We start from the raw sequence: 27,862 nt of genomic DNA on the forward strand, positions 1-27,862 counted from the left end.
GGGATCAGGTGTATCAAAAATATGTTTATGTATATATTATTGGAGTGCAAATTGGTCAGAGTATTTTACGTAGTGCAAAATACTAGTTCAAATGGTTCAAAACTCTGAAATTAGACAAAAAAAAACTATTTTTCAGCTGAAGCCAAAAGGTATTTGCTCTTTTTGAGTAGCCGGCTATAAAATAGTTGCTTTTTGCCGTTTTCATTTTACAGGTGTAGTTTTAGTACTAGCAGGAATAAAGAAAAAGAATGGCGTTCCATAAAGGTTACAAATACCATGATTCATACTTGCGTCCTTAACCAATCATCACTTTGCCCATGATGTTTCTTGTATATAAAGATTGGCTGCTTTTCATTATTAATGAGATGTTACGTTAGAGCAAGGACGTCACTTTGAGCATTTAGAATGTACAGGAGAATCACCGTTCAGGGTTTCAAGTCAGCTTATTAGAGTTGTCGTTGTAAGTGTTGACTTTAAATTGTCGTATTTGCCATCTCCTCTCTGCAGGAACAGTATGTTTTTATCCATGACGCCTTGGTGGAAGCCGTCTTGTCTGGAGACACAGAGGTGTCGGCTGCTCACCTGCACAGGCACATGGATGAGCTGCTGACCCCACGGCCTGCTGGGAGGACGCATCTGGACAAACAGTTTAAGGTGAGAAACAAACATAGGACATCCCCCTGTTTTCAGTGAACATATACATTATAAGTTTATTCAGGAAAGACCCCGCAGTAGACTACTCCAGTTAATTTTGTCATTAAACTACTGATGTTTTATGTTGCCTGTAGTGAAAAATGTTTGTAAATCCTCCTGAAACCCAGGAAAGTAAAAGTGTTGCCTTTTTAAAAATCTTTTTTCTTTTTTTTTTAAGTAAAGCTGTGAGACTTTTGTCCCAGACAGAAGACAAAAATTGATCTCCTCTCAGGAGGATAAAAATGAAAATCATGAATAACCTTGTTAACTACTACCCAGGTCTACACACCCCAAATCAATCAAATCATTTTTATGGAGCACATTTCACATGAATCAATTCATAAAATTCAAGGCACTTTACAAAGAACTGGCAAATTGTAAGAGATAATACAAGCACACATACAAAGCAGAAGTTTTGAACAGAATACATTGATGGTAGTACAATAAAATAAAATAAAAATAAGTATAACTGCAAAAATCTGCATAAACACCGCATAAAGTCGGAATGAATAGGAAGTATTTTAGTATCATTTTTAAATAATAATTTTTAATATCAATATTATCAGCTGATGCAGCTTGGAGTCTGAAAGTGCCATCACCAAATGTTAATGTTTTGCTTTTTCGATCAGCAAAGTTGTGCAGTGGCTTATAAAAACTGATACATTTTTTTTATTCACTATGAAAACAGGTTACTTTTGTAAAAGTTTAACACTACTGTAGTATTGTACACAAAATGGGCATGAGTGTGCACATTACTGAAAATATTAAGTTTGGGAAAAAGAATCAGGAGGGCTGATTGAAAATATATTCTCATTTACAAATTTTAACTACATTTTGTATGATTCAAATCCAGTAGTGGAAAATAATTAATTCAGGAATAAAGATAAAATACTCAAATGGCCTTGCACTTATTAACAATATTTTCTTAATGCCATGAGTTGTTCAAGTGTTTTTTGGGGGGGGTTTTTTGTTGTAAAAACATTAGAATTTGTAAAATCCTTACAACAGTTATGTATCTACTAATGAAATATTGCATACACCAGTGCTGATGCTGTCTTTTTTTATGTTTTTCACAGCTGCTCTGTCATTCTCCAGTGAAGCAGTCTGATTTCTCCACAGCTCTGCAGGACGAAAACCGCAGCAAAAACAGAAGCTCTGCACTAATACCCCGTGAGTCTCACAGAGCCACTGTTACCATGAAGACTGTTCTTTCTGCATTTGTGTGTTTGTGTATTTCATATTGTAAAGCTGTATGTTAAAATATGGATACGTTGGCACAAGAAAATATTTTGTTACTGTGGAAACAATTTTCAAAGTTAATTAAAATGTTTTCTTTTCAGTTGAGAGGTCGCGAGTGCGTTTGTCTACATCAGCTGGGGAGACGTCAGACTATATAAACGCATCATACATCGCAGTAAGAACAGAATGTGATGAATGACATTTGTTTTGTATTCATAGTTTTTGCAGACTGATATTTCTAAACACTAATACATTATACCCTGAATATGATAAGGATGATCTGTTTATTATCATTATCATCATCATCATCATTATATTATAATAAAATAATAATAATAATAATAATAATAATAATAATAATAATAATAATGGTTTTCTTCCTGCAGGGCTACCGACAGAGTCGTGAGTTCATCATTACCCAGAATCCTTTGCCAGGCACTATAAAGGACTTTTGGAGGATGATATGGGACCACAACGCTCAGGTTATTGTGTCCCTGCCTGGGACAACAGTAAATGGGGTGAGAAGAAACAGTATTTTACATTTTGGCAACACTGACAGAGCCAGGCTGAATATTTTTAACACACCTGAGGCTGATATTCATCAACTTTCAGTATGAAAAGACACACTAATTTTCCAAAAATATTAGGTACTCTTTCAGTCTTTTGAACCTGTGTATCCTCTAGAGTTTTAATAGAATAAATAACTGTAGTAGTAAAGCCTTAACATCCGTAACAACTTATCTGTTATCTACAAGTATAACAAATTACTTCAAGCTAACAGAAATGTCATATCACATCCACAGTTCTGGCAGTTTTTTAAATGTAATCTTGGTGCGCCCACAAGGTGCTTAATTTCTTTTAATATCTATGATTATGAGTAATGTCTTCATACGTCAGTATATTTAAGTTATTTATTTCAAATCCCTTTTTGCCATTTTTGTTGTCAAAGTCCAAAAAGGCAAAAAGAAATGCAATGTTTGTTTATGTGTTTGCTGCCAGTAAATGCCCCTCATTGGGTGTACTGAATATGTGCTGGTATAAATAATCTATGTTTGGCAGAAAATGGACAGACAGATACAATGAAATGGTTAATTGCAATTATTTGTGTAATAATTAATCGTCTAATCACCTACTGTTGTAGTACGTCTATTTAAAGCAAATAAACAACTATTTTATTCCAGTTTAATCCGCTTGATTAACCTTTGTTCCTTGAAGTGAGAAAACAGAAAAAAAAGCATATTAGTAACCTAAACTGAATGTGGCATGTTCACAATGCAATTCTACTATTAATCCAAAATGCAAAGATTAACATGCAAACCCCCTACAGTGTGGATGCTGCTGTTGAAAACCACATAAAAATGCTTATGAAGTATGTAGTAGTATTAAAGCTTAACACATTTACTAGAGAGGATGTATTATAATGTTCAAAATAATGAATTATGTGAGTAAAAATAAATACAGAGAGGAGGAGATTACAAACAACTGGTCAATAAAGACAGACAGTGAAGGGAAAGCCTTTCTAATTGAAAGTGCAATAAGAAAGGCTTCATGGAAATTAATTTAAGTTATTCAGGTGTTGTGTTGCAGCATCACAGTGTAATATCATCTGACTTTTTGTGATGTTTAGATGGAGGAGGAGGCGGAGCCATGCATTTTCTGGCCTCGCAAAGGACAGCCAATCACCTACGAGACGTTCAGCGTCACTCAGCGGACTGAGAACCACATCTGTATGTCCAACGAGGACATGATGGTGGTCCAGGAATATGTACTGGAAGCTACACAGGTTAGAAAATAAACACAGGACATGAACAATATTAATAAAATAACTTTGGTATTTTAATGTCACAGTAAAGCTATTCTAAGTCTGAAAACTATCATTTTGGGTTGATTTTCATACATGCTTTATATGGTGATTTTAGTTCACTGTAAAGGCACTAACGACTATTCCAGAGATATCACAGGTGGTTTCTAAAGCTTGTTCAGGTGGTCACTAATGACCTCCAGTTCTAAATAGTAAGGCTATGCTGCTTTCATGTCCTTTGTAAAGCCTTGCTTACACATTAGGACTTCTTTAAAACACATAAGTAAATCTGTCCAAAATGATCCTAGACAGAATATCACACCACACTTTATCTTCTATATCATTATTTTGGCCTTAGATTTGGTTAGCGACACATTGCTAAATTAACAATTTTTTGATTATGATTAAAAAGTGAGAGAAAAAGTTATTAACTGTTCAGATGTGGTGCTGATTATACTGTTCCTTCTCAACAGGACGACTATGTTCTGGAGGTAAAACACTACCGCACCCCCCGCTGGCCAAACCCCGACAGCCCCATCAGCAACACCTTTGAGCTCATCAACCTACTGAAAAAGGAGAGCGGTTCGAAGGAAGGCCCTACCGTCATCCATGATGAGTAAGATCCTGTCTGATAGGTCAACGTGGGAATCAATGAGTTGATATGTTCCTTGATTCTGAAACAGAGTTCTGACAACTGCTAATATGTCCTTCTCAGTGTGGGTGGAGTCACAGCAGGAACCTTCTGTGCCCTGTTGTCTTTAACCCGTCAGCTCGAGGCTGAAGGTTCAGTCGACGTCTTCCAAGTGGCCAAACTGACCAACCTAATGAGACCGGGGGTCTTCAGTGACATTGTAAGTTTAACTCACATTATGCTGATGACACTGTGACATTTGTTTTAAACATGTTCTGCTAACTGATGGAGTAACTGGGTTTTATTCATGTATTTTATTTGAAGTATTAGAGGTTTATCTCTAACTATAACATTTCCCACAAGTAACTTCTGTGAATGTTGACAACAGTAAAATAGAAATCCTATCAGACTATGGCTGGAACTAACTACTGTTATTTTTTCCATTTAAAAATATATGACTTTATAAAACAAAGACATATACCCATAATGATAACCTGTACAAGATGACAGCAGACATTTTCTTATTTGTTGAAGTCAATCTGAAATTTGAGGTTTAATAAAATAAAGACCAAGAAAGTTATTCATTTGTCACATTTGAGAGCCTGAAATATTAGATACAGCGTTTGGCATTTTTCTTTACAAAGCAGGTGATTCCATTTCTGTCACTTGACTAACCATTTAATTAGCAACAGTAATGTTCTACTGTCTGTCTGTTAAGAGCTTACTTATCCATTTTATTCTTTAACTGCTTATTTTCCCTTTGCCTTTTTAAGAATCACTTGAAATCATGTGAGGAAAAAAATGCAATCTATTAACAGATTGTCAAGATATGCATATCCCCATCTTTCTGGGTGTCAGACAATGTAACAGAAGTCTGAAGAAGAGCAATGGTGCTGGAAACATCTCCGTTGACATATACATTAATATAGGAGCTATTATTGTTTTACTCCTATAAAAGTGTTGCAAGCCATTTTCCTGAAAGCACTTCACATAAATTGGTGCTACTGATAAAAGGAAATACAATTACTGTTGATGCAGTTCACTTTCTATATGTTCAATGTAGTACTGACGCTCCATATTCTCAAGGAGGAGTCCTTACACCAGTGGTTCCCAATGGTTTTAGGCTCGTGACCCCAGTTTAACATCACAAATTTCTGGCAACCGCAGACTTTCAAAACTGAGAAATCTTTTGCTAAAATTAATATGTTTTTGATTATGTAATAGTTTGCTATACTATGTTGCAAATAAACATTAATTTTAGGTGACATTTAGCCTATATAATATATATTATGAGTATATGAACGGAGGTAGAAAAGCCAGGTGTAGATTACTGCACGAAGTGAGAATTTTATTTTCCTTGGTCAGGATATGTACAGTCAGTCCAGCTTGGATTTACAAGGCTGACAATTAATACTGAACAAACAAGAACTCAAACTATGAATTATAAAAGAGCTGCAGCATCTGAAACTGACCACAATGAACATTTGAAAGTTGAACAGTACCACAGTGCTTCAGTTTGTCATGTCTTTTATGGATTGTGATTGTCTCTCTCAACTCACCATAGATTGTTTTTATTAGTAATTTTTTAATTTTTTTTATAAACAACTAGAAATTTCAGGTGACCCCAAGGTTGACAAACACTGCCTTACAGCTACCAAAACCACCAGCAAATCAACACTATGAGTCTACAGACTGAATCACTCACTGAATAAAGTATAAAGCTCATTGTTTACACACATCTGTATTATGGTATCAAGTTTTCATCTACAAAGTAAAAATCATAGGCGGTTATTTTGACAGTCAGTCCAACTAACACAGTGTTTTATAATCTTCACGTGCTGCATCAGCCCATAGTTTACATTATAGCTCCGTTAGCTTAATTCTGTTTTTAGACAGAAAACAACCACAGTAAAACCAAAAATCACTTCAGTTTTCTGTACGGTTTGTATCGTCAGTATCTGCACTAAAGATCTGTTTGGAATCGAACAAACAAGGTCATAACTATCACAATTTAGTCTGAACTGTGGATCAACAAACGTCAACTTAGCAAAGATAATATCACATAATAACTTTATACCTTCATAAAGCTCATTATTAAACTGTACAAGAAACGTTCATTTCAGCATCAAATTCCACTCTTTTCATTTATACCTGTGTCCAGTGGAGAAAACAACAACAGTGATGCTGCTTTTATCACTTTGTCAATTTATTTGACTCTAAAAGTCCTTTTTTAGTGGTTCTTGTCCCATCTGGTCACTTTGGTCAAAGGCTACATGGTGTTAGTTTTGTGGCTCACTACTCCCCCTAGTGGTCACATAAATGGAACATCCCACTGGTGTAAATGCAGTATATTCAGTTTATATCGCTACAACACAATACATTTGCGTCTTTGGTCATTCTAAACACTACAGTGATAATTTAGGTAATTAATCCTTTCATGCATAGTGTTCACTCCAATGGACAGTTATTCTCCAGCTGTTCTCTTGTATATTCATGGGTTTTGTTGTTCTAGTTCCATATCAGCCAACACAGTGAAGACTCATGCATAATCCCATACGCTTCAGTTCATACCATTACTGTAACTTTGCTGTTCTTGATTAACCTGATCTGCAGTAACATGTTTGAGTGTAAATCAATTAATTGCTAGACTGTAATTAAAAGGGTTTTTGTTTTGTTTTTTGCAGTGAGTAATAACTAGTATTAGAATATGTTAAAATGTGCGAAAACATCAGATTAGCAGCATTAAGAATGTTTTTACTACATTGTTTTCGTATCACTTTCTGATATTGGGTTTCAAATACATGTTTCTTTGCTTCAAAAATTAAATGCATGGTGTAGCTGAATGGACATTTTTGTAACTACATGAAAAAAAAAAAAAAAAAAAAAACTCGATCACATTGTGTTTTTTCATGCCTAAAGAGGAATAAAAACACTCAAGAAAAAATCTTGACTGAGGTTCTCATAATTCATACATGAAAGGGTTAAATATTTGAAAGTAGAAATACTAATCACCCCTATAATGGTTTTTCCAGTAAATTTTACAATAAACACAATGGGGTTTTTTTGTTTTGGTTTTTTTTACATTTTCAGTTATGTAAATGTCCTTTTTTCCTGTCAAGTCTGAAGGTACAAACCCTTGGTTACCTGCTCTGTCTTCCAGGAGCAGTTCCAGTTTCTCTACAAAGCCATGCTCAGTCTTGTGGGGATGCATGAAGATGAGAAAACCCTCCAGTCCTCTGACAACAATGGTACCATCGTGGTGGGAACCGCCAGCACCGCTGAGAGCCTTGAGTCCCTGGTGTAACAGAAAAACCCTGCAAAGAACTCTTTTAATTGAGCATCAGCTTTTGTCTTTTATCCTTCTTCATCCACCAACAGAACTTCTCCTGAAGCCAGATTCACACTTCAACCACTAAAACTCCTTCTCATTCAGGACTTTCTCTATTGTAGCCTGAAACTGGCATGTTCCGAGTTTCTTCTTTGCTGGATTTGGACTCCCTGCGGTTTTGTATTGTGTGCCTTTTTGTATTTTTTTTCATTGTGTACTTCTAACAACTTTGATACAGACTGTAGACTAACTGTCTGACATTTTTAATGCTGTATTCAACTAACAATCGTTTCCTAAATCTTTGTATTTATTGGCACTGAGCCAAACGGGGAAAAAGGGAAAAAAACTGCATCTTTTTACATCAAATGATATTTTGTTAGTGTGTCTTTTATAGAATCCTGCACTGAACTCCTCTTTGTAAATACCATTGCAGCTGTAGCAGCCATGTGCTATTGAAGTCAAATATAAAATAAGGGCCTGGAATAATTATAAGAATAATAATCTAATGTAAATAATATTATAGTAATCACCTTGATGGACCAAATTTCTATTTATACTTTTAGATTTTTATATTTTACCATTTTTAGTGCTTTCAGATGTTATGATTTAATTCTAATTGCTTAGCTGGAGAACATTAATGCTTTTATATTCTGGATTTTGTAACAGACTAAACATAATGCATGGGGTACTGACATGTTTGTTTTTTAGCTGGACATAAAACACTGCTGGATTATTAGCTAGGGGATTAAAGATGTGAAAGAACGCCAAAGAAGAAGCCTGCCTGACTGTTTTTTTCTCTCAACTATGCTCCTGCTGAGAAAACTTTTCACAACAAAAGAAAAATGTTCATACAGATAGTTTGATGTGTTTGGCTTTGATTAGGGCTCTGATAATTGTCATTTGGGCTGGTATTTCAGGATGTTTAAAAGGCTTTTGTCACTGAAAAAAAAGTCATATTGAACAACTTTTCTTAGACATCTCTCAAGTGTCAAGGTAATAAGTGATCCCAGAAGTTTTGCGAAGGGTTTTGATTAGTAGTAAGCCTACATCTGCATGCTCTGAAAAATAGTAATTGTCTGAGTTGTGGCGTAGTTGGTCATGAACTTTGGCAATTTGACAGGCGATGGCATCCACCACGTTAACTTTTCTGCATTGACAAAATGAATTCAGTGTTCTGCAAAAAATTAAACATTTATTTAGTCTTTACTTTAAAGGACAAGTTAATTAGAAAAAACTGATAAAATTGTAGGAGTAGAAATGTCAGAACCCCCTCCCCCACACAAAAAAAAAAAAAAAAAAAAAAAAAAAATCACATATACAGTACATTTCTGAGTGTCTTACATCATCAGATTTCATGTTGCTAAGGCTTTCTCAGGTGGATACCCATGGCCTTCTTACTTGTCCCACAATGCATTTCACTCACATAATTTTCAGTGTTTGCCTAAAATTTGCTGCTGCTAACAGTGAGCAGCTTATGCAAAACCAACCAAGGTTTACACTAATTCAAAGGGGTTATTGAGACACAGTGCTTTTCAGCTGACAGTCTGGTAACCCAAATATTCGGGGGATTTCAAGTGTCAGAAAGTGGGTTATATTTACATGTTTAAGATTGAAAGTACTGTAGTTTCAGTGACCTAGAGCACTGAATAAGCCTCAGTTCCTCGATCTCTCAAGAGGAAGGAGGCCAGAGGTCAAAGGTCTCAACGTCCAGACATGAGATGGAGCCTGTGGGCCTGAAAAGTGGTGTCACTAAAACTAAAATAAAGACATGGTCCTGTCCGACCTGTGGATTACATTTTCTTTTCATGGAGTCATGCTTTAATCCCTGCACTGAACTGCTTATTCCAAATTATTTCCCATGTTTTAATCCCAACCAAGATTATGGAAGACATGCGCCTTTTCAGGGCAGAAAATAGGTCAAGTGTCCAGACGTCATCTTGACCACCCGTCGTATCCATACCTTCATTTGCATTTTTGACTTTTCATAATTACATGCCCAATTATCCCCTGCTTGGTGGCCTAGTTTGCATGGCTGCCTCCAAATTGAGTGGAAGAAAAAAGCCTGATTGTCTTTTTTTCCAGAGCTCATCTGAAAGCAGAAAAAATAACAGAACAAGATCACATGTATACACAGTTAAGACCTAAAGTTTTACCAGTCAGATAAACTGACACTTTGAATAAATGTAATTTATTTGTATATAGTAGCCTTTAAATTATGTAAACTGCTTATAGTTGTTCTTCAGTGTACCTTAGGAACATATGGAAAAAGAAACATGTTAAAGGGGGAAAAAAAAATCTGGGAAGCTTGTAAAAACCAAATTTGCATCGCTGCCAAAACTGTACATAAAGGTTTGCCTAAAAATGCTATATTGTCTTTGCTTAATACAGATAACAGAAACATAACTTAGCACTTGATTAGTCATTAAAAAAAGAGTAAGTCTTAAACACCAGAAAATTATTTGTTTACCAGTAAGTGAAGACACGTATTTACAACTTGCTGGTTTTACAAGTACAATGCCATAGTTAACACAAAGTTAAATAACTATATTAATGTACAGGGGGTCCCATAAGTCTCCATACATAGGAAAAATAAACATTTATTGACATAAACCATTTTTATTTATATAATATGCTCTATATGACCGCCATTTTGTCGGCAACACATTTCAATGCGTGTCCTCCACTGCTGAAGAACCATAAAGAAGAAATATAAAGAAATACATGTTAAAACCATATGTATTATGTCTCCTGTGTATGGAGACTTATGGGACACCCTGTATATGTAGAAAATATATGTGATTAAAAAAAATTAAGACTAAAAACAAATAATAAAATAAGCCTCAAGAAGTACAGCGTTACTTTACTCTATAGTACATCTGTATTTCCTCTTTGTATCCTGTAGTAGTAAACATCTCTGGCTCTGCAGTACATGATGAACACAAAGACTTAAATATGTATTTGTTTATACTCAAAAGTCACAGTCAAAACTAAGGATCCATTGTGGCTTAAGTAAAACAAAAAGAAATGTACAGACCTCGAATACATTTTGTTCTATCCGGTCTTACTGAAAAATACTTTTGAAACTAGAAGCACTCAGAGAGCGCATACCTCCAGCAAGGCAGATCAGTGGGCCCCCATGGCCCCCCCACCCCCGATCACCACCAAAATTTAATCATTTGTTCCTTGTGCCAGTATCAACATTTCCTGAAATTTTCATCCAAATCCATCCATAACTTTGAGTTATCTTGCACACAAACAGACAGACAAACAAACCAATGCCAACAACTTCTTTGGCGGAGGTAATGATGGGATACAACAGGATGTTTCCAAAGAGCAATAGCCTAACAGGAAAAAGCTGTTAGTATGAATACTGCAACAAGAAAAAGTCCAACATGCACAGTCCTAACAAGTAAAAAAAAACCCTTTAGATTCCTTCAAGGCTGATCCCAGAAAAATTCATCATCATGCTTAGCTTTAGACATGGCATTTTGGTTCCTTAAGCCCCAAACTATTAGTGTATCCAGAAAGTTTTCACAGCTCTAGACTTTTTTTGTTACAGCCTTATTCCATAATAGATTTTTTGTTTTTTACCCCAAAATTCTGCACACAATACCCCATAATGACAAAGTGAAAGGTTGTTTGAAACTTTTGCAAATAAAAACAAATATATAACATGTCCGTAAGTGTTTGCAGCATTTGCTCAACACTTTACCTGCAGTTACAGCCTCATGTCTGTTTGAGTATGATTCTACAAGCTTAACACACCTACTTTTGGGTAGATTCTCCTGTTCTTCTTTGGAGAACCTGTCCAGCTCCATCAGGTCAGATGGGGAGTGTCGGTGCAGCCATTTTCAGATCTCTGCAGAGATGTTCAATGGCTTCAGTGCGGTTCAGGTCTGGGCTCTGGCTGAGACACTCAAGAACATTCACAGAGTCGTCCTGCTTTGTTTTCGTAGCTGCATGTGTAGGGTTGTTCTTCTGGTGACAGATGAATCTTCGTCCCAGTCCAAGGTCCAGTACGTTGCAGATTCATTTTTCCCTTAACCCTGACTGGCTCCACAACCCCCCGATGCTGCCCATGCTTCACTGTAGGGATGGAGTTGGACAGGTGATGAGCAATGAGTGGCCAAAGACTTCAGTCTTTGTTTCATCAGACCAGAGAACTTAGTTTCTCCTGGTCTGAGAGTCCTTCAGGTGCCTTTTGTCAAACTGCAGGTGGACTTAATGTTCCTTTAACTAAGGAGGGTCTTCCATCTGCTCACTCTACCCCACAGGCCTGAATGGTGGAGTGCTGCACAACTGTTTGTCCTTCTGAAAGGTTCTTCTCTCTCCACACATCAGTGTTGGAGCTCTGTCAAAGCCACCATCAGGTTCTTGATCACATGACAAAAGCTTTCCTACCATGATCACTCAGACTGGTGGGTGTCAGGTCTAGGAAGAGTCCTAGTAGTTCCAAAATTCTTCAATTTGCAGATGATGGAGGCCACTGTGCTCATTGGGACCTTCAATGTTGCAGAAGATCTACAGACAGTTCCTTGGAATTTGTGACCTGGTTTGTGCTCTGACATGCATTCACAACTATTGACAGGTGTGGGCTTTTCCAAATCATGTCCAGTCAGCTGAGTTTACTAAAGGTGATTGGTCAAGTTGTGGAAATAGGATGAATCTGAGCTCAATTTTGAGAGCAACTACAAAAATAACAGAACAGGATCACACATATACACAGTTTAGGCCTAAAGTTTTACCAGTCAGATAAATTGACGTTTTGAATAAATGTAATTTATCTGCAAATAGTAGCCTTTAAATTATGTAAACTGCTTATAATTATTCTTCAGTGTACCTTAGGAACATATGGAAAAAGAAACATGTTAAAGAGAAAAAAAAATCTGGGAAGCTTATAAAAACCAAATTTGCATTGCTGCCAAAACTGTACATACAGGGTGGGGAAGCAAAATTTACAATGAACATTTAGTTGTTTTTTCTCAGCAGGCACTACGTCAATTTTTTTTAAACCAAGCATATATTGATGTCATAATCATACCTAACACTATTATCCATACCTTTTCAGAAACTTTTGCCCATATGAGTAATCAGGAAAGCAAACGTCAAAGAGTGTGTGATTTGCTGAATGCACTCGTCACACCAAAGGAGATTTCAAAAATAGTTGGAGTGTCCATAAAGACTGTTTATAATGGAAAGAAGAGAATGACTATGAGCAAAACTATTACAAGAAAGTCTGGAAGATACTATTAAAGAAGAATGGGAGAAGTTGTCACCCGAATATTTGAGGAACACTTGCATAAGTTTCAGGAAGCGTGTGAAGGCAGTTATTGAGAAAGAAGGAGGACACATAGAATAAAAAACATTTTCTATTATGTACATTTTCTTGTGGCAAATAAATTCTCATGACTTTCAGTAAACTAATTGGTCATACACTGTCTTTCGATCCCTGCCTCAAAATATTGTAAATTTTGTTTCCCCACTCTGTAAAGGTTTGCCTAAAAATACAATATTATCTTTGCTTAATACAGGTAACAGAAACATAACAGAAACATAACGTAGCACTTGATTAGTCAAAAAAAGAGCAAGTCTTAAACACCAGAAAATGATTTGTTTACCAGTAAGTGAAGACACATATTTACAACTTGCTTGTTATAGTTTTGTTTTTTATTTTTAATAAATTTGCAAAAGTAAAAAAAAAAAAACCTCACTTTGTCATTATGAGGTATTGTGTGTAGAACTGAGGTAAAAATGAATTAAATCTGTTGTGTTATAAGGTAGTTGGAGCTCGGTCAAATTCACCATCGGGGTCTTGGTCTCCTCCCTTCTACTGTGATCGCTCAGATCAGAGTCCAGGTCTAGGAAGAGTCCAAGTGGTTCCAGACTTGTTCCATTTACAGATGATGGGGGTCACTGTGTTCATCAGGGACCTTCAATGCTGCATAAGTGCTTGTGTTCCCTTCCCCAGATTTGTGCTTCCATACAATCCTGCCTTGGTGGTCAGACCTTCTATACACAGGTGAGAGTGTCTCCAAATCATGTCCAGTCAACTGAATTAACCACAGGTGAATACTGTGGTACTCCAAGCAAGTTGTGGAAACATCTGAAGCATGATGAGTGGAAACAAACACTATATTATGTTATCATTATTATACGCCGGCCCCACAGGTATACCAGGAATTCTGTACTTGTTTTTAGTCCATCCCATTTCTCCGACATTATTCACCTGATTCTTTTCAAATTTCACACACATGTTCTTTGTCACTAGGAGAGTTTGATAGCTGAATTTAAATTTGGGGATTTTTTTTTTTTTTTTTTTTTTTTTCTTTTACAAATATTTCAAAATTTCAACTTTGCAAATTTGTCCAACCCATGTTTTGGACACCATCCACCCAATTCTTTTCAAATTTCACACATTTTTTTTTACGTGTGCCCTTCTTTTTTTTTTTTTTTTGCATTTAGTTTTTTTTACAAATTTTTAAAAAGATTGAAAGTTTAGACTCAACAGTAATCCCTGGGTAGGGTATCAATGACCAGGAGAGGCAGAGTTGTGCAATTGGGCGGGGTACTACTAGGCTGTTTACTTTTTCAAAACATTTTTAATAAATTTGCAAGTTTCAAACTTTTTTTCCACTTTGTCATTATGAGGTTTTGTGTGTAGAATTTTGAGGTAAAAATTTACTTAATCTCTTTTGGAATAAGGCTTTAGTACAAGAAACTGTAATTAACAAAATTACAAAATTGTAGCACTGTGAATATTTCCCAGATACACTGTAGGTTTATGAACTATTAGACTGCATTCTTCCCCCAAAAATGTAAGCCGAGTTAATGGTTAAAAGTCTTTACCTTAGTAATCCAATATGTTTGTATTTTTCATTATCAAGACACATTTTTATTATATAAATAAGCCGAGGTTTAACATACAAAAATAAACCAAAAAAACTTTATAATGATCTGATGTTTGTATTTTATTCATTTACATTTATGCAACCGTTTTACAATTTTTAGGAAGCAAAAACATTTTACAAATAGATTTACAACATGAACAAACCAACAAAGAAAAACAAACAAACAAAAGAATACGAAATATTGTTGATGTTGTAGCTTTGTCATGTTCCCTTTCGGCCAAAAACAAACATTAAGCATCAAACTGAACTTTACCAACTCTAAAAAATGTTAATATTCTCTCTAGAACATTTTATCTGAATTTGTAGTTTTAACTGGAACATAACTCTTCACAATACAAGTCTACTCATATAAACACAACCTTCTGGAGACCCACATGTTGTGATCAGAACTACATATGGATATATTATTCAAAAATACACTGTATATCTCAAGTATATTGATTGTAAAGTAACTCTCCAGGGTTTTTTTTTTTTTACCCATTTAAAGCGTGAAACAAACCGTTTATAAGGTGATCTCATCCCTTCAAAATATACAATAAATATCTCCAGGTGCCAGACAATAAATACCCAAATGTTCCACAAATAATTTCAGTCTGAAACAAACAAAACAAAACAAAAAACAAAACATGATACAAGTTGAGCTATTGCTACCCGTTTAGTCGAACGAGTCCACATCACGGGTCAATATTGTGAATGTATGTATTGTCACATGATTCACTGCAAAAATCAAAATCTTACCAAGTATCTTTTTTTTTTTTTATTTCTACTCAAAATATCTCATTACACCAAAAATAAGACATAATCACCAAAAGAATAACTTTTCAGTGAGATATAAGAGCTTATTTTTAGACAATAGATCTTGAAAATCTTATTTCAAGAAATCTTACCAAGATAATTTTCACGTTTTTTTTTTGCTTAATTCAAGATTTTTTTTTTTTTGCTTGAATCAAATAGGACAAGTGAAAATTATCTTGGTAAGATTTCTTGAAATAAGATTTTCAACAACTATTGCCTAAAAATAAGTTCTTACATCTCACTGAAAAGTTACTCTTTAGGTGATTATGTCTTATTTTAAGTGTAATGAGATATTTTGACTAGAAATGACAAAAATACACTTGGTAAGATTTTGATGTTTTCCAGTGTTATTTCTCGATGTGGGTGGATACTTCATGGATATCTATTTTTTGTTATAACCTTTAATCTGTTTTTTTATCTTAACATTAAGCCGTCACTAGTGGTCTACATATTACAATCAAAACCAACCAATGTATGTATTCCAAGAAATGTCATATTAGTTGTGTTAAAGGTTAATACAGTAGATTAAGTACAGTAAAACATGACCTAGAAAATATGGAGCTTTAACAGTCCTGAAAGTCATCTTGTGCATGTTACTATCTCATATCACTAGGTTGCCACAAGGTAATAACGATAATGACCTTTTACCTTTTAGTACAAACAATGAGCTAAACTTGAACACTGAACGACTGGATTAACCGAAAGGAAACAGATTGAAAATAATAATAATAATGATCAGCAGCAATAGCTCTGGCTTTAACGGACACAGTGTTTGACTATCACATGTTTTGGTGGGGAAGTGTTGATTGTCTGATTTTTGGTTTTTAATCCTAGTTCTGCTTTTGTATCTTGTTTCTTCATTGTACTGGCAGTGCTGGAGCTTCACAGAGTCCAACAATCAAAGGTTTTTGCCATTTATTGCTTTTTTTTTTTTTTTAACTTGTTCTCCACTTATACTCCTTTCATAAAAAGTAGAGGACAAGTTTGTTAGTGTCTTCTATGTTTGTTTGTTTTTTTGGTGTAATCTTAAAATCTCAAAGCCTAGGCGTGGCTTCTAAATGACTTTATGTGCTTATTAATGCTTCTCATTTGTATAGTGTTTGATTGGTTGCCTTCTATCACATCTTCGCAGAGAACTTTTCTCTGATACAGGAGAAATTAGTGACAATACGTTTTTGGCAAAGAGAAGCAAATGAGGTCAGACTGACTGTAACTGTAGCTGCAGACTTTCAAATATCATCAGATTTTTAACCTAAACATAATCTTGAAACCATCATCTCAGAGTAATCAGGTTATATTTCACTTCAATAAAACAACAATTTCAGATGAATTTTTGCTTCACTAAATTATTCTTCGTGTCAACCTTCAAGCATTTGACAAAATTATTTAAAATATTAACCAATACTGCTTTTATCAACATTTGACAGGTTAAAAAAATGTAAATTAGTAAATTAAATGTGTATTTTTTTTTTTTTAGAAGCATCTGAATCCATCTGCAGATCCTGTGTATAAAAAGGCTTTAAAAAGGATTTGATGAGTTCTATGCTGGATGGTAAAATATCTGCCCCCTCTATTCCTGCAGGGTGCTTTTGGATATGAAGCGCAGTCCTTCCTCCTTCAGTCGGGCCAGCGCTGGCCCATAAACGTCCTTCGTCATAGGAACCACCAAACCCTTCCTAGATATTTCACCTACAGAGACAAACATTCAGTGATATCAGTTAATACCTTCATCGATGTTTGGTGGATGACTGATTTATTTTATTACTATTAGATCTTTTGCTAAATTGCAACACATTTACACATCAAGAGGACTTTATCTCTATTCTCATCCTCTTTAACCCATTATAAGGAAATTATACGATAACATTTTGTGATTTAAGGTAAGCAACGACTGCTATGGTTCAAGTTTGCACACCCTGATGTGTGAGAAGTACGAAGTAAAATATACACAAATTGAAAATGCACAGAAGAAACTGAATGGTAGAAGGAACACGAACGCAATATGTGAGATGTACACTCTGAAAATAGTTAAGAACATGAAACCAGAGGGTATGTTTATTACCAGCAACACATGAGAATGGGCAAAAAAAAAAAGGGAAATTGACTATGAAGGATGAATGCTTGATAAAATGTGTTATTTTTGCTTCAAGGTAAAGCTGTAATTGGTGGACAAATGGTCATCAGGGCCTTATGGAGGCTGTAATCCCCAAGGAGATCCATGATCCTGCTTTAAAAACATTTGGTTATTAAATATAAATGTTGCAGTCATCTGTGATTCTGCTGTTTAAAAGCTTTAGGGAAATCTGTCGTCAGCTGAACCGCCACTGATATCGGAAAAAAACACACTGGCCACCTTAACAATCACTACAAATGCAATCCCCCTTGACTGGAAAGATTGAAACAAAGCTTCAGTATCTCAGTGGAATTCATACTATCTCAATACACTTCAACAGAACGACAAATAGCAGTAAAAACAATCACCTAGACGTTTTAAATTAACACTGGACCCACTATTAATTTCATAAACTTACCAGTATAACACATACACACACACACACACACACACACACACACACACACATAAAGACGATGTACGAATACTAACCTGCCCCTACTGCTGGTGACACCATCACTTCCACACCCCAGCTCTACCTGCCCCCCCAGCATCACACCACTTCTACAAAATAAACTGTTGCCCGAAAAGTTGGAATACTTTTGTTTTCAGACACATTCCTCTTTTTATTCCTATTTATGCGCATCAGTAACCTGGGGTGCCGCTAGCAATTGTGGGCCCCATATAAGCTAAACGTTGTGAGCCCTTTATAAAATTCAGTATCATGTTGATTTGTCGGAGCATGGGGGTCCAGTCCATAACTAACGTGCCTAACGTTGGCATTAAGCAAAAGTGAAACTTAACATGATTTCAACGTCCAACTCCTGGCTTCTGTTCCTGTATTTCTGCCTGTTAAAGGAAGTTTTTCCATTGCCGGTGTCACCAAGTGTTTACTCCTGGAGGATTCTGTTGGGTTTCCGTAAACTGGCTTAAGAGTCTGGTTTCGACCAGCTCTAAATGTAAAGTGTCATGAGATAACTTTTACTATATTTGTGCTATATAAATAAAATTTGATTAATTGATAAAAGGGTTTCAAGAAGGAAACTAATGTCTGAAACAAATATGTTTATATGACTCTTGCATCTGACTATATTAATTTGGTTCAATCTCAGTGAAACTCATGCTAATGGTTTTTCTTTTTTTCAGATAGTTTAAATATTTTTTATAAAAAGATTGACTAACAAAAAGTCTAAACTTGTAAACAAAAAGGATGTGTGCCTGTTGCCTCATGGGGAAAGAATGTACGTACCATCGAGGACCATGCGGGCAGCAATGGCTGCTGGGTAGCCTACAGTCTTGGCCATAGCAGAGAAGCCGTTGGGGTCGCCGTAGACCACCAGACTGATGTGTTTAGTCTCCAGCTCGCCGGTCGGATGCCGAAGGCCCACGTCATTCCTCATAATGATCATATCTCGTTCGCCCTTATCTGACGGCAAGAGAGAGAGGAGGTCAGAAATTGTTTATGTACAGACCGGTGACAAATGATAGGAGAAACATGACGGGGGTGGCCTCTCCCAGGATGATGATGGTCCTGTCCACAGGGAACGAGGCACCACAGAAAGCTTTGAGTATGAAGTGATGTGTGTTATGTCTTTAGGTCAGCAGATCACAACCCCATTTAGACCAATGTGTTAAACATCCACACTGAAATGTTTTCAGTTTAAAACACATTTGCTTTTGACTTTTGGAAATGCTATTGACCCCTCCAGGATTGCATTCTTTAGTGGGCAGAACAGAATAGAATTCAAACAGGCAAACAGAGACTTTTGGAAATGATGTTACAGACACAGGCGTTCAATGCTGAATGGGCTTATCAGTCCCTACATGACAAGCATTAACTACTAGATCTTCGACATGGATACAGAGTTTCAGACATGTAATGTGCATTTTTAGTGCTAAAACTAATTTCTGAGACTTAATGAAAGTGCTTATCTGGTCAGAAATCATCATTGTGTGGATGTAACTATGTAATGATGATCATATCTGTTGGGATTAAGGTGTCCATCCCTTTAGTAGAGTTCACAAACATGCAGAATCAGTGCACTGACACTTAATGTTGATATATGCTACAGATACTTTGGTTTAGTGATCGTAAACAGTGAAGTGTCTTACCAAAAGACAGTTTGGCTTCCAAATGTTTTGCCAAAGCGGCAAGAACGCTGTCGGCATGAGGCACCAACTCGTCGCTCAGCATCCCAAACCTGAACACACAAAAAAACAAGACTTTTCCTCACAATGGAATAACCTTCAAAAAGCCGTATTCAAAGCCTCAAAAGAAAATTACGCCGCTTTAACACCCTGCAGCAGCGGCGGCCCACACATCCTTGGCTCAATCTAAAGAGATGAGCAGTTGCTTTTTGTCACTGCGTTGCTGGTGAATTGAATAAATGAACAACAAGTCTTTCAATTTGAGCTTCAAACGTGTTGGCTTTATACCCTTTTAACAGCAGAGATGGAATGTTTCCAACAGTTCACTTTTAGCGTCAGAGGAATTTACGTCTCAATGCCAGCGCGGTGCTCCCCCCTCCGCACTGTGAGCGGCTGCAGAACAATGACAGCGCGGAGCCTTGGTCTGAAGAGACCCTTCGAAAAGTTGATTTAAAATGAAGAGTAAGCACACTACACCACTTCAAGCACTCTCTTCAAGCGAGGAAGCGGAGCAGCAGCCTCGGCCTTGCTCCCTGCTGCCCTCCACAGCGCAAAAGCTAACTTCTGAGAGCCACAGATGTCAGTTCAGCCTAATCAAAGCAGAACAAAAAAATGGACATCTGCAAAACTAATTTGTGAGTTTTGCAGGATTTGGGAAGCAAACTTCAGAGTTTTAGAGCTGCCAAGGCTTCAATGTGTATTAATTGTCAAAAAACTGAAAATGAATTGATGATGAATTGATTGATCAATAATAAGTAAACGCCGATGATAGACAGTAACTGACACAAGTACTCACATTAAATACAATAAACAAACAAACAGACAGGTTACATTTAGAATTTCTGCTGTGCTAGGAAAGACTCCAGAGGTCAAACTAATCTGAATTTTGCACTTTAGACTTTTTAATAGAGTTTTCAGACTGCAGAAGTACTATTTATCAAATTAATTGAAAATGCTGCCACTCATTTTCCAACACTGAAAGGTTTTCATGTCCAATGACATGACTCGGGGTTCGTACGCATTTTTCAAGGTCAAATTCAAGTACTTTTAAGGGTCATTTTAAAATTTTTCCAGCACAGCACCTAATTGCTGGGGAAAAATACACATCTACTGTAATACATGTACTCAGAATAATTTTTTTCACTTTCTATCACATGTACATTGTATTATACTATAAACATCGAAAATTATGTTTCATAATAGCAAAAAGTTTAGAAGTTTAAACGTTTTATCCAAAAAAAGAGAAGCCACTTGGTGTTCTTCAGACACATTTGCACCGAGACAAAGATTAAGATAAAAATGTATCTAGAGTCGACCTGAGAACACCTAATAATTTTCTTTTTTGACATAAAGTTTTATTTTTCAAAATGTATCACCTCTCTGTAAGTAGCTATGGCTTGGCATCCAACCTGGCAGCGTTAATATGAAAAATAAAGAAATAAATCACATCACAGAATTAGAATTGCAAGCACTTTCAAGGATTTCAAGCACCCGTGCCAACCCTGATGACTGTTATTTTCTCCAAATGAACCTTTAAATAATAAAACTATGTTCAGGTGTAGCCTTTTTGTGACCACTAACATTCTGAGTAGTCTGTAGAATTGACCTAATTCACTAGTTATTCTCCAACACTGCTGATAAATTAAATAACTGATCACTGCTGGTCAGTTTTTGAGGTAATTCTTGTATTAGATCTAAAAAAAAACCTGCAGTGGATCAGTTCATCTAGAGGTTAGTGATGAATATAGTGAAAATCAAAAGTCAGCAGTTTCTTAAAGGTCTTCCATTAATGAATCTGGGAAAGATGTGATGATAAAAAGAGCATTTAAGATTAGCAGCTAACCAGATTCACCTGAAGTCCTTCAGTGTTTCAGTCTCAGTCCTCTGGGAGGCACTGCAGGTCTTCACTTATCAAAACAAAAAGCCGTCAGTTCTGCACCTTTATATCTCATCTGTGCATCACGTGTTGTCAAACATATAGTTGCTCATATTGTGAGTGATACTCATTTAGTTTGTATTATGTCTCGACCTCTATGTGTTTTTTCATGCAGTACAGAAATCCTCTACCCTTTAAGCCTAATCTTTGTGTTTTGTTAAATATAAGGATGAATTTCAATAACAATTTTATGTAGATTTCATAAAATTACTGGTAAAATAAAGAGTCAAATGGTCTCCATAAACTGCAATATTATGTAAAGCTGTAAAAAGTTAAACTGACTAATAATTAGACATCACAGTGTTCATTTTCATGTGTACGTAAATGAAACTTTTATGAAACAATTATATACAGGAAAAAAAGACCTAGATAACCCCAAGAGGCTTTTTCGCCTCACCATCTGAGTGTATTCATCCTGAAGTCCTCCTTTCCGATGCGTTCGTACACAGCTTCTTCAAAGGCATCTTGGGAAATTGAGGAAGGCAGTCCCATCTGCTTACACAGAAGCTCTTTCTGTAGAGAAAATAAAACACACTAAATGTGAACTAGCACGTTGCCTGTGGGTTCTAGATGTACTAGTTTTTATACTGTTGTGTATTCATGCATGCTGTACCGCATTTGTCCAGCAGTCACTGCTAAAGTGTGTTGGCCACAGCAATGTGATTGTAAGGCTATTGTATTCCAAAATTACTAATATCTCCTAAAATATTGATCCTATCAACTTGCTGTTTTTGCTAGTCTCTTCCTTGACCAAAAATACAGAAATATGCCAAACTGCTGCGGTCAGCTCTTTCTGGATTTTGTGAGATCTCAGAGACACACACACATACACGTACACAGACGCCACTTGTCTTTTATAATGTAGATTAATAATAAGTTAACACCTAACCATGTTCCATCCAAACAACTCCAATGTACAGAGACAAAACAGTCTATAAAGTTAACTAGTGTGTTGCCTGTGAGTTCTAGATGTGATAATTTTTATGCTGTTGTGTATTCTCCCAAAATATTGGTCCAATCAACTTGCTGTTTTCGCTAGTCTCTTCCTTGATCAAAAATACACAAGTATGCCAAACTGCAGCAGTCGGCTCTTTCTGAATTTTGTGTGATCCCCGAGACACACACGTGTACACAGAGGCCAATTATTGTAACCACGTTCTGTCTAAACAACTCCAATGTACAGAGACAAAACAGTCTACAAAGTTAACAAATGTGTATTACATGATCTGCTGCTGTAAAAACAAAAATTCTACGAGTAAAATTATTTGTGTGTAATTTGTCTTCATTATATCATCGTTGCTCATGCTGCTGCTACATGCACCATCACTTTAACTGTACTGTTGTTGCATACTGTGAAATTTGTACATATTAAGAAGCTTGATGGTAGTATTTATTCTACCCTATTTACATTTTATATATTTTATTTTATTTTATATTGTATCCTCTTGTCTTCTATGCTACAAAACTGAGACTTGGGTAACTATACTTTGTTCTATCATGTACCATTGATCGAATGACAATAAAGCTGAGTCTGAGTCTGCTAAAGGTGCGTTTTAATCTTTGCACGAATGGACAGGAATGTGAAAATATGTAACAAATGAATAAATAAAAATAACTTGCCAAATGCACAGATGGCACAAGTAAAATGAGATTTGAGTTTTGAACTACTGAATTATCTGATGGAAATGAAATCAACAAACGCTGCGAGCTGTGAACTCATCAGTGTCAGACAGCCTCGACTCGCTGCAGCCTTGATGTTGACAAGCAGCTATTGACGGTAATGGACTCTTCAGCAAACCGTCTTTCACTGACAGTCGCTTCAAGTGAAGGAGATGCAAAATACCTCAACTGATGAAAGTGGAAGACAGGAGTTGCTGCTCTTTCACAGAAGTTTTTCTTTTTTACTTTTTTTTTTTTTTTTTTTAAACATTGAATGGATCGTCAGACGAGGTTCTTACCCACGAAATATGCTCATGGAAGGGACAGGGCTCGCTGTTAATCAGACCCAGTTTGACAAAACCACTCATGGCACTTGAGAAACCCTTTGGGACAAAAACATGAGGTCACAATGACGACAATCCCAAAAACACAACAAACAAAAGGTAGTGAGAAACAAGTGACAGTTAAAGCTATAATACAAATCATTTCCCATGTTGTTATATATTTTGTTGAATTTTTTCTGTTATATAAAATGGTTCCGACAATATTTAAACTTGTCATTTTGTGTGTCATTTTATTCAGTGAGAAGTGTGTGCTATACAACTCCCACGATGATGACATTTATCTGACTTTTAATATTCATGAATACTGACAAACTCTTTTGACTGAAAAGAACCTAAATGTGCAGATATCCACTTAAATTAATAAAGAAAAAGTCCTCTCATTCATTCCTGGTTGTTTCTGCCTCAACTGAAGATATATTAAACAACTAAATTTACTGAAGCTTACTAAAAAATACTGTAATTTTTTCAGCTCAAGAAGACTAGTTCTATTGTTCTGTTTGACTTTGTTTCTTCTCTACTTACAATACATTTACTGTTATATGTACAGAGGGAAAACACAAAAAGAGAAAGGAAATGTTAAAGCAAATATACTGATTGAAATCAAACCAGAAATACTCTTTTACATTTGAGTCTCTAGGCACTTACATACCTCATAACTTTTATTACTTTACAGTGTATTTCCATCTTAACGACCTTGAACTCTTTGTGTGGCGGCTTCCGAAATTCATTTTTCTCAATATTACCTTTTCCTAAGTGATTTATTACCTTTTATAATGGTATCCTCAGCATTTTATAACAGTATTTTGCTGTATTTAATTTAATGACCATGTAGATGTTCTGACAGGCAGAGTAAATTCAAAGCGTTATTATATGGAGAAAAAAAGAGGAAACTGAAGAAAAAGTGACTTTTTTTTGGCAAAACATTAACTGAACATAAAAACAAGTGTCTCCAACCACTGTCATATGTCAAACTACATGGATGAATCAATGTTGTATAAAATGACAGTGTTTGCAAGTTCACTACGGAGCCTCTGAAAGTCCAAATGGGTCATGTCTGATGCTGCCGAAAAGTTAAAAACCTGCATTTTACCTGAATTGTTTTAATGCATTAATAGGATTTGTGATTAAAGAGTTATTAAATATTTTAGATCAGTAGATGCTTTTGGTTGCCACCAGCTGTTTGTCTTTCAGGGTTAAAAAAAAAAACAAGACAAACAAAAAACCATGCATCCGTTATTTTTTTTCATTGCCTTGTGATGTTCTTCAGCTTTTATTCTCAACATTCTCAACATTCAACACACACATACTGCCTTTTCTATATAAATAAACCAGACTTGTGCAGTACCTGGAAGCGCAGTGTTCCTCTGACCAGTGTGTGTGCAGACTGGATGCCGTACGGTTCCGAGTACTTGGTGCTGTCACGGTTTGGAAATCCCTCCAGATTGAAACCAGGAAGGAAATCCATCGGAGTTGTGGAGTCCATCAGAGACCCACCAGCTGGGATGCTCACCATCTGGACAGAAAACACACAGGCTGGTTTTATTTTCTTCATTTCAAGCAGCACAAATGACAAACACAGATAAGTTCACGAAAATATTAAAGGAGCATGGTCTGCAGAACTGAGGTAATTCAGGGTTCCCACACTTTCCCTGAAATTATTTTCCAGGACATTTTCAGCAGCTACAGAGACAAGTTATCACATCATACACTAATACATCCCCCGTCCCCCTCATTCTTTGAAAGTGTTCTTTTCTACAGTTGTAACTTGCATTTACCCAGATTGTTTCTATGTTTATTACTCAGACATTCGATGTGCAGTCTATGGCTATAATTTATCTATGAAAAATAATTATGACAAATGTATCATAGAACACTGCAAAAATCCAAATCTTACAAAGTGTGTTTTTCTTATTTCTAGTCAAAATATCTCATCACATTTAAAATAAGAAGATTTTTTTGCTTAATTCAAGATTTTTTTGCTTAATTCAAGCCAAAAAAAATCTGCCTATGGAACGAGTGAAAATTATCTTGGTAAGATTTCTTGAAATAAGATTTTCAAGATCTATTGTCTAAAAAGAAGCTTTTATATGTCACTGAAAAGTTACTCTTTGGGTGATTATGTCTTATTTTAAGTGTGATGAAATATTTTGACTAGAAATGAGAAAAATACATTTGGTAAGATTTAAATTTTTGCAGTGAATAATGCAAACACACCCACAGATTACAGTGTAGCACTTCATTAACATGACAAACTGGAGTTACAATGTTCAACTGGGGAATTCCTAACTCAACTTTCTCTTCTCTCTTACTTTCACTTCTGCACTTCCCCTAAAAATATTGTATATTTTCAATAAATCACTGAAAAACCATTTCCTTTGTTTCATCTCAGTTTAGGCACACGAGGTCACAAGGCAGAGGGAGGATAAATCATTTTCCAGGATAAGTTAACCATCTCCAGGACATTTGACCTTGTTCCTCATTTTCCATATGTTTTCCAAGACTGGAAAATTGGTCAATCATTTTCCAGGTTTTCCAGGACGTGTGGAAACCCTGTAATTGTCTTTTGTGGCTGTCTGAGGTTTCTTACTTTGCCGTCTTTAAGGTAAATGGCAGGGCTGATGGTGTTGAGGAGGACGCCGTATGGACTCCAGCTGAACTTGTAGCGAAGAGGATTGTCTGAACACTCTGGAGCAGGAAGTCCACCGCAGAACGAGCTGTAGGACTCCACCTGAAACACAGCCGCATGTTTTCAGTCACAAGTCTATAGTATTTATGTTAATACACAGGTTTCAGGGATCTGTATACAACAATGATGCTACTGTTATTGTTGTACCTCTCATTTTTACCCTACAAAGAACAATGACATTCCTGAGCCACATACACAATAACAGACTTCTTCATCTAGTGTAACATTATTTGACAACAGAAAAAAATACTTGATAAATCTAGAGATTGGAAATAATATGTCTAGTTTTCTGTATTTATTCTAAAGTTGTGTTTGTCTCAATTTACAACAATATATTATCATTAAAATGCAATTAATTTGTACTGGATTATAAACATGAAAAGATGCACTTACACTAATGCATTCTCAGTGAACAGACTTTTTGACTCATGAGCAACAGCAACTACATTTAATTTATTAAAACATTTAGATGTGAGAAGTGGTGTCTGCTTAGAAGAGGTTGCGAGGTCTGCTGTCGACAGTGACAAAAACTGGTGCAGGTTCGTAAATGCTCTGTTTTTCACAACAACATGAATAAAACCAGGTCCACTCTTCTGTAAACCAGTGGATCTTCATTTCAGGTGAGACAGATTTAAATGTGTCAGGTGTGTTTCTGAGGTTGTGTCCATAGATGATAATGGAGCTGCAGTGCAGACTGAGCTCAGCCTGATCTGTGTGGCATCTCTGTTTTGGATCAATAAATCTGACAGGAAGTCTGCGCTTGTGTGTTCAAACAGTCATTATCTAACATACAAACACAGTGTGTGTGTATGCGCGCACTGACTCACTATGCAGCCGTCGGCTTTGGCCTGGTCGATACACTCCATGGCCAACATGTGGTCGATACCGGGGTCCAATCCCATCTCATTCACTATGGTGATGCCCGCCTCCTCTGCACTGATGCACAGAAACACAGATTTAAAATATTGCAAATAAACACCAAAAAGCTCTATTTAATGCTTAAAGTTATTAGTTATTAGTTACTTAAAGTTCAGTATTTTCAATATGAATTAACTGCAAAATGACTCAATGACACCATGAATGGTACCTCTGATCTCCTAAATGACCCTTACCCATTATGGACACTGAGCACCCTCTGTTTTGTCAGCTTGTCTCCATTAAAAAAGGTTAAAGGTTAACTCACTTTATTTTACCTGTAGCTCAATATGACTTCGCATTTTATCCATCCCAATGCACAGTGTCGAGCATTAGCATTAGCATTAGCCATTAGAACACACATTAGTAACAGTGAGCTGCCATTCAAGGTGGTGGATTGCGGATCAACTCCAGATCTTTATCAGTACTGTGGTCAGGGTCACTGACAGGAAAATAAACCTATATGTATCTGTTTTTAATGGCAGGGGAAACTGGAGGACCAGGAGGAAACCCATGTGGGGCAGAGAAACCTGGTAAACTTAACAGAGAAAGGCTTTGATACAGCTAAGAGGCGAAAATGCTAACCACTATGCCACCACGCCGCCCCAGGTTGAATGTCAATCAGAGAACTATAACAACAGCCATGGTCAGGGGTACCGACTGGAG

The 27,862-nt window shown here is 36.2% G+C and overlaps 2 protein-coding genes across 7 annotated transcripts in view; one reads left to right on the top strand and one right to left on the bottom strand.

Annotated features, from left to right (window-relative positions):
- The window catches only part of ptprz1a (protein tyrosine phosphatase receptor type Z1a), a 117,875-nt gene extending 109,414 nt beyond the window's left edge, over positions 1 to 8,461 (top strand). For all 4 annotated transcript variants that reach the window (XM_030137607.1, XM_030137608.1, XM_030137609.1 and 1 more), the window contains 8 exons: positions 508 to 654; positions 1,770 to 1,863; positions 2,034 to 2,107; positions 2,319 to 2,450; positions 3,560 to 3,715; positions 4,207 to 4,349; positions 4,449 to 4,584; positions 7,525 to 8,461. In XM_030137607.1, the coding sequence (XP_029993467.1) occupies positions 508 to 654; positions 1,770 to 1,863; positions 2,034 to 2,107; positions 2,319 to 2,450; positions 3,560 to 3,715; positions 4,207 to 4,349; positions 4,449 to 4,584; positions 7,525 to 7,668 (1,026 nt within the window). In that variant the 3' untranslated portion in view covers positions 7,669 to 8,461. The remainder of the gene's footprint in view (positions 1 to 507; positions 655 to 1,769; positions 1,864 to 2,033; positions 2,108 to 2,318; positions 2,451 to 3,559; positions 3,716 to 4,206; positions 4,350 to 4,448; positions 4,585 to 7,524) is intronic.
- A 7,351-nt stretch (positions 8,462 to 15,812) lies between these two features.
- aass (aminoadipate-semialdehyde synthase) overlaps positions 15,813 to 27,862 on the bottom strand; it is a 39,454-nt gene continuing 27,404 nt past the window's right edge. For all 3 annotated transcript variants that reach the window (XM_030137621.1, XM_030137619.1, XM_030137620.1), the window contains 8 exons: positions 27,109 to 27,217; positions 26,183 to 26,323; positions 24,941 to 25,108; positions 23,551 to 23,634; positions 21,990 to 22,105; positions 19,621 to 19,709; positions 18,758 to 18,934; positions 15,813 to 17,084 (listed from right to left, as the gene is read on the bottom strand). In XM_030137621.1, the coding sequence (XP_029993481.1) occupies positions 16,966 to 17,084; positions 18,758 to 18,934; positions 19,621 to 19,709; positions 21,990 to 22,105; positions 23,551 to 23,634; positions 24,941 to 25,108; positions 26,183 to 26,323; positions 27,109 to 27,217 (1,003 nt within the window). In that variant the 3' untranslated portion in view covers positions 15,813 to 16,965. The remainder of the gene's footprint in view (positions 17,085 to 18,757; positions 18,935 to 19,620; positions 19,710 to 21,989; positions 22,106 to 23,550; positions 23,635 to 24,940; positions 25,109 to 26,182; positions 26,324 to 27,108; positions 27,218 to 27,862) is intronic.

Source organism: Sphaeramia orbicularis, chromosome 6 (assembly GCF_902148855.1).
Source record: "Sphaeramia orbicularis chromosome 6, fSphaOr1.1, whole genome shotgun sequence".
NCBI classification, from domain to species: Eukaryota; Metazoa; Chordata; class Actinopteri; order Kurtiformes; family Apogonidae; genus Sphaeramia; species Sphaeramia orbicularis.